General features: G+C 42.9%; 1 protein-coding gene across 3 annotated transcripts in view; it reads left to right on the forward strand.

The window, feature by feature from the left end:
* The window catches only part of LCMT1 (leucine carboxyl methyltransferase 1), a 57,957-nt gene that overhangs the window by 41,622 nt on the left and 6,330 nt on the right, over nt 1-10,005 (forward strand). The window contains exons 7-10 of one of the 3 annotated variants that reach the window (XM_007105619.4): nt 4,185-4,305; nt 6,541-6,594; nt 7,616-7,717; nt 9,305-9,396. In XM_007105619.4, the coding sequence (XP_007105681.2) occupies nt 4,185-4,305; nt 6,541-6,594; nt 7,616-7,717; nt 9,305-9,396 (369 nt within the window). The remainder of the gene's footprint in view (nt 1-4,184; nt 4,306-6,540; nt 6,595-7,615; nt 7,718-9,304; nt 9,397-10,005) is intronic. The other 2 variants (XR_008619157.1, XM_007105620.3) reach the window with 2 other exon arrangements.

The following is a 10,005-nucleotide window of genomic DNA, read 5'->3' on the forward strand; positions in this document are numbered from 1 at the left end:
GGATATCGGGGGGAAAAGGAATGGTCGTACACCACTGGTGGGAGTGATCTTGGTGTGACCATTGCAAGGAATGATCTGGAATTATCTAGTAAAATTGTCATTACCATATGAATTTGCAGTGCCACTGTTGGGTGTGTACCCCCGAGAAGGTCTACATGTATGTACAAGGAGGATTCATTGCAACTTCTGTTTTTAGTAGCAGAAAATTGGAAACAACTTAAACGTCCATCAGGAGGAGAATGGATGAATGCTATGTAAAATGCATGACTTTGGCGAGAGCTCAAAAACTTAATGTTGAGTTTTTAAAAATTAAATTGCAGAGTGTGATACCAAATGTGTAAAATCAAACCCTCCCAAATACCGTATTTTCATGATAACATATATACATAACAGAAGTGTTTTTAAAATGGACCAGAGGGGTTCACACCAAATTCTTGAGAGTGGGTACCTTTGGGAGGCAGAGGAGGGGAGTGAGATGTGTGGTTTTAACACAGTGATGCTGGTCAAATAGATAAAGAGCTAGTGGGAGGAAAAGGCATATCTACCTGGTCTAATATAGGTGAAGATGACACTTTCAGGGATATTTGAGGTGAGTAACTCAAGGGAGAGGTTTGGAAGGCAGGTAAGGGAAAGGGAAAGTTATTTTAAAGAATAAATTGAAGGCAAAGAATCAGTGGCAAACGATGAAAGAAATTACCAACAAGGGAAATCATTGCTGGAGGAGAGGGAAGGGAGGATGTAGAGCATGGACTGAAGTTAACTAGCCTTTGAGGGAAGAGAAACTCTCCATTCTTCTGAGAGGGCAGGAAGGAGGGTAAGGACAGGTGCAAATACAGGTGAGCTTTGGGCAATGGAGGGGTGGGAAGTATAGGGTTAAAGTGTGATCTTCCTAACACTTCAGCACAGTGATGGCTGTTACCTCTACATTTTGAAGTTCTTGCTTACGTGTTTAGTCTAGAATCATCAACCAGGTTGTCATTCTTAGGATTTACATCTCCACCAGCCCAAATGTCAGGGACAGCTCTACTTGACCCAGTGTTGTCACTCTAGCTTTATTGTCTGAGTCTGTCTCACCAGGTGTTCAGAGGTATGGTCAATACACTGTAAAGAGTATTTGTGCTTCCTTTTTCCTTTGGGGAGACCCTTAGGTGGTTCACTGATTGCAGAATGTAGTGTGTTTTCTTAAATTTATTTTTTAATTGAAATATAGTTGATTTACAATGTTGTATTAATTTCTGCTGCACAGCAAAGTGACTCAGTTATACACATATATACATTCTTTTTCATATCCTTTTCCATTATGGTTTATCCCAGGATATTGAATATAGTTCCCTGCGCTATAGAGTAGGACCTTGTTGTTTATCCATTCTATATATCAATATAATAGTTTGCATCTGCTAACCCCAAACTCCCAGTACGTCTCTCCCCCCACTCCCACCTTAGCAACCACAAGTCTGTTCTCTCTGTCTGTGAGCCTGTTTCTGTTTCATAGATAGGTTCATTTGTGCCCTTTTTTTTTTTAAATTTATTTTTGGGTACTTTGGGTCTTCGTTGCTGCGCATGGGCTTGTTCTAGTTGCAGCGAGCGGGGGCTACTCTTCGTTGCGGTGCGCGGGCTTCTCATTGCGGTGGCTTCTCTTGTTGCGGAGCACGGGCTCTAGGCGTGTGGGCTTCAGTAGTTGCGGCTCGTGGGCTCTAGAGAGCAGGCTCAGTAGTTGTGGCACACGGGCTTATTGCTCCACGGCATGTGGGATCTTCCCGGACCAGGGCTCGAACCTGTGTCCCCTGCCTTGGCAGGCGGATTCTTAACCACTGCACCACCCGGGAAGCCCTGTGCCGTATTTTAGATTACACAAATAGGTGATATCATATGTATTTGTCTTTCTCTTTCTGACTTACTTCACTTAGTATGGTAATCTCTAGTTGCATCCATGTTGCTGCAAATGACATTATTTCATTCTTTTCAATGGCTGAGTAATACCCCATTGTATATATGTACCACATCTTCTTCATCCATTCATCTGTCGATGGACATTTAGGTTATTTCCATGTCTTGGTTATTGTGAGTAGTGCTGCTATGAACGTAGGGGTGCATGTATCTTTTTGAATTAGAGTTTTGTCTAGATATATGCCCAGGAGTGGGATTGCTGGATCATATGGCAACTCTATCTCTATTTTTAGTTTTCTGAGGAAGCTCCATAATTGGCAGGCGGATTCTTAACCACTGCACCACCCGGGAAGCCCTGTGCCGTATTTTAGATTACACAAATAGGTGATATCATATGTATTTGTCTTTCTCTTTCTGACTTACTTCACTTAGTATGGTAATCTCTAGTTGCATCCATGTTGCTGCAAATGACATTATTTCATTCTTTTCAATGGCTGAGTAATACCCCATTGTATATATGTACCACATCTTCTTCATCCATTCATCTGTCGATGGACATTTAGGTTATTTCCATGTCTTGGTTATTGTGAGTAGTGCTGCTATGAACGTAGGGGTGCATGTATCTTTTTGAATTAGAGTTTTGTCTAGATATATGCCCAGGAGTGGGATTGCTGGATCATATGGCAACTCTATCTCTATTTTTAGTTTTCTGAGGAAGCTCCATAATGTTTTCCATAGTGGCTGCACCAGCTTACATTCCCACCAACAGTGTAGGAGGGTTCCCTTTTCTCCACACCCTCTCCAGCATTTGTTATTTTGTAGACTTTTTCATGATGGCCGTTCTGACCGGTGTGAGGTGATACCTCATGGTAGTTTTGAATTGCATTTCTCTGATAATTAGCAATGTTGAGCAAGTAGTGTGTTTTCTTTTAGCTGAAGGGAAGTCTTAAGTTTCAAGGACACCACTGGATTTCTTGGGGGCACATGGGTGTGTGAAGTCAGCAGTAGGTTGGTTAAAGCTGATACCGGTGGGCCTGGAGCCCTCCCAGAATGAGGAGAGCACGAGTCTGAGAATCTTACCCTGGGTTTCTGTCTTAATTCTGCTCGCTAGTTGTTTAATAGGGGGCAGTGGGTTTTTTAATCTTTTTGAGCCTTAGTGTTTTCATTTATTAACTGGGCTAAAAACTATCTCACAGGATGGTTTTGAAGATCAAGTAACAGCATGCGAAAACAGTTGAACAGGAATTGGCACGTGATAGGCCCTGAGTCAGTTGCCTCTGACTCTAACTATGGTTGCAGTAACCATCTGTTTTTGCAGATGTGCTGGAAGGTTAGGGAAGTAATTGGGTATAAACTGGGCTAGCTCTTGATAGGGAAGTTTGCCTCGCTTTTGGAGATCTATAGAATGGATGAACAACAATTGCTGAAACAAGTATTCAATTATGTATTCCTCCTTGTGGTTTCATTTGTATTCTCTGTTTTCCTTCATGGGCTGTCTTGTCTTTGCTTTTCTTTCACTTATATTTTGAAAAATATTAATCCTCTTTTTTAATATTGCTAATGGCTACCTCTTAGAAAATACATTGTAAAAATGTCTAACTTCATTTTCAAATAATTCAAATCTACAAAAAAGTTACAAAAATAATACAAAAAACTCCCATATAGCCTTCTTTACCTGGCCTGGGCTTAGGTGGGTGGCTCGTCTGCTGGGGGCCAGGTTTAGGTGATGTGCCCTGGGGTTCACTCATGTGTGGACAGTGGGCAGGTCAGCTGGGCTGCCTCATTCTCATCCACAGGACCTCCCCTCCAATGGTAAGCTAGCTTGGGTTCATTCACATGGTGGTTTCAGGTTTCCAAGTGCAGCAAGAGAGCAAGCGCCAGTGTGTAAGTCATTTCCGAGCTCCTGCTTGTATCCTGTCTGTTGCTGTTCCATTGGCCAAAGCAAGTTACATGACTACCCAGATTCCAGGGGAAAGGAAATAAGCTTCACCTCCTGAGTGGGAGAATCTGCAGGTTCACATCGCCACACCGTGGGTGCCCAGTAGGGGAGACTCTAGCTATTTTTAGAGTCTACCACACACATTTAACACATTTTCACCAGCAAGACAAAACTCATTGCTGATTGCTCACCTTTTTACAGTGTAAAACTTTGGGCCCCGATGCACTGATGGTTGATGTGAAAACTAGTGCTTCTGGTTTTCCTGGGGTATGAAGTGCCCTCCCTGTAACGTGAGTGCGATCTGAGAGTCCCATTTTGATGAAAACATATTTATGTGCCTTTTTTTTCTTTCCTTAAGATTGCCAACCCTCCTGATAGCTGAGTGTGTGCTGGTTTACATGACTCCGGAGCAGTCTACAAACCTTCTCAAGTGGGCAGCCAAGAGTTTTGAGACTGCCATGTTCATAAACTACGAACAGGTAAAAGGAAGCACGAGAAATTTGCCTTCTGCTTGGGACTCCAGTGGTGGCTTTCTCTCTCTGAGCACCCTCGGAATATGTTTTCACTTACTCTTTTCCTTTTGCCTCCAGCCACTCACATATCTCCTTTATTAATCAGTTCTCGCAAACCTAGTACTCCTGAGTTCTTGACTGCCGGCAAACTTTTAGCCAGAGTTTTTGGAACTTCTGTCTTGTCCTTTAAGAAAGTTGTTTGAGTTCTTATCATTGTGTTTCCTGTAAAGTCATAGATTTTGATGGAAGGAATTTTGGCTGTCATCAGTGTAGGGGTAGCAAACTCAGATGCCTTCAGAGGCAGGTAGTGATGCAGATGCAGGCAGTTGGCTAGGTGTTATATAGTGTGGAGTGATGGGGACTGTGGTGAACTGGGGCACCCATGTCCCATTCCATGGGGTGCCCACTATTCAGTTCCAGCCAACTGTTACCATGTGGAGTGAGCCTGGAGTTGCCTGAACTCCCAGTTTTCCAAGAAATGTTAGAAATGCAGGATTTTAATGTAAAATTTCCTACTTTCTAAAATCACTGAGCTTGGCCCACGAGCTCCCTGTTTTTCTCCTTCGATCTAGTGCCGAAAGGGGTTATGTTTTAGGGCTTCGGAATAATTCAGATTGGATCTGAATCTTGGCCCTAGCTCTTATTGTTGACTGTGTGACCTGAGCAGAATTGCTTGGTGGTTGGGAGTCCATGCTCTGGAGGCAGACTGCCTAACTGTGTGACCTGGACAAGTTACTTAACCTCTCTGTGCCTGCTTCCTCATCAGAAAAGTGAGGATAATAATATCCCGACTTCATAATTAATAAATGAGTTAATAGGTGCACAAGCATTTACAGCATTGCCTGGCTATTAAGTAAGCTATTATTAAGTTAGCTATTATTTGGATCTCTCTGATAGAGAGAGATACCTACCTAGATACCTGGATACCTAGGATAAGAATACCTACCTCTCAAGTCTAAATAATTCAGATTAAATGTGACAAGTGCATTCATTTAAGAAAAAAGAATACCTGCTTCTCTGGATTATGATGGGAATTCATGAGATGTTGAACAGCAGTGGGCTAATGATAAGCACCGAATACACTTTAGCTACTTTTATTGTTTATTTTAGTTAACCTTTATTGATTTTATTTTGTTTTTTACCTCATTTTATTTTACTTTTATATTTTATTACAGGTAAGGGCAGTACAGGACCTTGCCCAATGTCACGTAGCTACGGAGAGGTCTAAGGCTAGACCTTGATCTCCTGGCCTCCTGCCCACCCCTCACCCAGTCCAGGTTCCTGTATAGGTGGTTCTTGGTTGGTTGATTTTTCTTCCTTTTCTGTTTAATTGGAGGCGTTCCTCAGACTCAGTCTTCTGTCCTAGTGAATGGATATAATGGTAGCTGGCCTCATCGGTCTTTAGTATTGATGTGGATAAATCCTGGTGACCTGTCTTTGCTTTCAGGATACCATACCTGGGGGAAAAGGAATTCCACTTCCCATGTTTCCACACATTTCGGATGTGTACCATTTCTTTCACTCTGCTTCATTTGTGTATTCTTTTATTCATTCAGCGTCACATGAGAGACAATGGGTGAAGTGACCTTTGACTAGAGACACTGTCACTTTGGAACAGGCCTGAGAATGTGCCAGTTTTCAATATGTTGACCACAGCAGTCCTTAGACGGGGTTAAACCCTACCCAACACCTTCATTTTGTGAATAATAAACTTTTAACTTAATTCAGTTGTTTCCTAACAAGTACAGAATGATCCTCCTCACATTTGTCCATTGCTCACATAACATATATTATTTTTAAGTTAGTGGTTAAATGACAAAACCACATGGACGACGGTTATTTCAGTAGTGATAATAATTATTGCAAATGCTTTGAATCTGATGTCTTGTATAGCAGGCGCTATTCTTTGAGTTTCATATATATGAACTTATTTAATCATCACAACAACCCTCAAGGTAGGTACTAGTACTATCCTAGTTTTACAGGTAAGAGGACTATTGAACCAAGGGGTTAGGCATCTTGCGCACAGCCTCACAGCTATTAAGTATCAAGCCAGGATTCAAACCTGGGCAATAAAATGAAGGAGTTTGTGCTCCCAAATACGCTTATATCCTGAATGAATAGTGTGCAGTCCTATCATTAGTGCCACATAAGCCTTATGCGTCCCCCTGAAAAAGAGTAACACTGGATTTTGTCTTGCAGCATTGGCGTTGGTGTTGGCTTATGAATCCGGGAATCACTTCATATATCGTTAAAGTGCTGAATTTTTGATACCTCGTATATGACAAAGTAACAGTGTATATGCTATCAATACAATGATGTATATATGTATAATATGTATATATATATATATTTATATATATATATATGTGTATAATATATATGTATTTTTTGGCCTCACCGCATGCGGCTTGTGGGATATTAGTTCCCCAGCCAGGGATCGAATCCACGCCCTCGGCAATGAAAGCACGGACTCTTATCCACGACCACCAGGGAATTCCCATGTACATAAGATTTTGTTTTGTGACAGTTGTGCACATATATAAATTATGTTTTATAAACCAGTGTTTTATTGAAAAAGTAATGCCACGTGGAGAATAAAACAAAAAATCATATAGTTCGATAGGGTAGACAAAGAAAAGTAAGTCTCTTATCTACCCAAGACCTCAGCCTCTAATCTGGTAAAGCAACCTTGCTGTATTCCAGAATTTTCCTATGCATGTATAAATGTGGAGAGAGTTTCTTTTTTTGTTTGTTTGTTTCCCTAAAGGCAGATGGGAGCATACTATACACATTCCTCTGTACCTTACTTTTCAAGAGTTTATCTTAGGGATCATTTCATATCTGTCCATCTGTTTATCTATCTATCTTCCTTTCCTGTTTTCACAGCTGTATAGTATTTCATTAAATGAACATGCCAGAATTAATTTAACCCCAAATGATGGGTATTTAAGTTCTTTCCAGATTCTTCCTATCATACATAATGCTGCAGTCAATGCGCTTGCATCTTTGCGTTCACGTGTGAGTCTATCTATAGGACAGGTTGCTGGCAGTGGAATTGTTGGATCCCAGACTGAGTGTTTGCAGTGGGTGGACACTGCCCAATTGCCTTTCGAGAGGCTCTACTCCATCAGCATGGCACTCAGGATTCTGTGACCCGCAGTGGGTATTATCAGCCTCGACTGGTTAGAAATAGGATGTTGTTGTTTTAATCTTGCATATTTAACAAACAAAGAGATCCTTATGGCAATGCCCAGCCTCCTCTGTCCCTTCCCAGGTGAACATGGATGACCGGTTTGGGCAGATCATGATTGAGAACCTGCGGAGACGACAGTGTGACCTGGCGGGAGTGGAGACCTGCAAGTCGTTAGAGTCTCAGGTTAGAGGGCAGAGACCAGGACGTCCTCTTGTACCGTTAGCCAACCGAGAAAGGGCACCCTCCCTTCACAGATAAGAGAATGTGAGAGTCCCTCGTGAGTGCCTGCCTCCGGGCAGCTAAGGCTCCACGTGGGCTACTGGTTCATCATGCTGGGGGAAATCCAAGCCCTGTCCTGCCATCTTGGTAGGGAAGACGCAGATTTACATTTCCGACCCCCTATTATCTTAACTTCTTATTATGCCGTTTTTCAAACAACATAAGAGTAAAGGGAATAGTTAAAGTGAACAACCGTATTCCATCAGCCAGCTTCAACAATTTAATAACATTTTGTCATTATCGTTTGACTTATCCCCCCCCGCTCCAAATTTTTGTTGGTGGTGTCATTGGAATATTTTAAGGCAAATCCCAGACAGTATATCATTTTCCCCATAAATACTTCAGTGTGACTCTCCTACCAATAAGGACCTTCTGGGCTTCCCTGGTGGCGCAGTGGTTAAGAATCTGCCTGCCAATGTAGGGGACACAGGTTCGAGCCCTCGTCCGGGAAGATCCCACAGGCCGCGGAGCAACTAAGCCCGTGTGCCACAACTACCGAGCCTGTGCTCTAGAGCCCACGAGCCACAACTTCTGAGCCCGCGTGCCACAACTACTGAAGCCCACGCGCTTAGAGCCCATGCTCGGCAACAAGAGAAGCCACCACAATGAGAAGCCCGCGCACCGCACCGAAGAGTAGCCCCCGCACGCTGCAACTGGAGAAAGCCTGCACACAGCAAAAAAAGACCCAAAGCAGCCAAAAATAAAATAATAAATTAAAAAAAAAAATAAGGACCTTCTACCCTCCAGGATAATGATGATACCATTATCACACCTTACAAGTCGACACGAACTCCTTCATAGCACCTAACACCCAGTTCATCTCCAGCTTTCCCCAGTCGTCTAAAAAAATGTTCATAGTTGGTGTATTTGAATCAGGATCCAAACATGGTTCCCACTTTGTACTTGACTGATCGGTCCCTTAAATCTCTTGGAACCTGTAATAGTTCCCGCCCCCCCCCCCCACTCCCCCACCTTTGAAAATTTTTTGCTAAAGAGAGACTTCCCACCCCTGCCCCCATTTAAATACGTTAGTTTTTACACGGCTTGTGTCACATTACCACTAGGGTGAGCACAGGCTCCGGACGCGCAGGCCCAGCGGCCACGGCTCACGGGCCCAGCCGCTCCGCGGCACGTGGGATCCTCCCAGGCCGGGGCGCGAACCCGGCTCCCCTGCATCGGCAGGCGGACGCGCAACCACTGCGCCACCAGGGAAGCCCACCACTAGAGTACTTTAAAAAACTGTTGCTTATAGAAAAGTTTCTTCCTTTATTTCTCTTTAAATATTATACTTTAGTGTGCATTTTCCCCCATTGTAACAATGCGTGTTCAGTATAGAAAATGGGAAATTTTTTTTAAAAAAAGAAAGATGATAGTGGCCACGGTGGGCTTTTGAAAGAGGAGTCCTCCGAGGGAAGTTCTGTGTGCGTGAAGAGTGACTCGGGTCATATGACAGCACGTTGTCCTCTCCTTTCTCTCCACCGCACATTTTAGAAAGAACGGCTCCTGTCGAGTGGGTGGGAATCGGCATCAGCCATCGACATGATGGAATTGTACAGCAAATTACCTCGTGCCGAAGTGAGCAGGTATGGGACTGGCAAGAGCGTGCTCCGTGGCAGATAACTGTGAACTAAAGGCATCATTGTCTGTATCCTTTAATGTTAAAAACAAAAACAACAAAAATTCAACCCTGAACTAGACTTATTTTGAAACAAGTTAAGCTGCTGCTAATGTAGATTAAACATTGATAGCTCCTTGAGAGGAACTCATTAGCTATTAGCCAAGATAAGGTTTATGCCCAAACAGATTATCTTAGTTGAAATAATTTATTATTCCACCTCTGCAGTGGAAATCTTGCACAATCCCTGTGTTTTGGAGAAGCAGGAAAATGACGTTGCCCAAGGGCTCCTAAGGGGGGAAAAGTCTGCTTATGGATTTTTAAGTGGACTTTTCCTCTCATTATAAAAGAAATACATGCTCATTGTTCTAATTAAACAATTTTCGAGCAGTGTAAAGTGCATGAAGTATACAGCAGTGTAAAGTGCATGAAGTTTAGAGCAGTTGTGAGCTCTGTAGCACCCTCCAGAGACAGCTGGGGTGTATTCTTTTTCTATGTGTATATAAAGATAAATATTTATCGGGCTTCCCTGGTGGCGCAGTGGTTGAGAGTCCGCCTGCCGATGCAGGGGACACGG

Source organism: Physeter macrocephalus, chromosome 14 (assembly GCF_002837175.3).
Source record: "Physeter macrocephalus isolate SW-GA chromosome 14, ASM283717v5, whole genome shotgun sequence".
Taxonomy (NCBI): Eukaryota; Metazoa; Chordata; class Mammalia; order Artiodactyla; family Physeteridae; genus Physeter; species Physeter macrocephalus.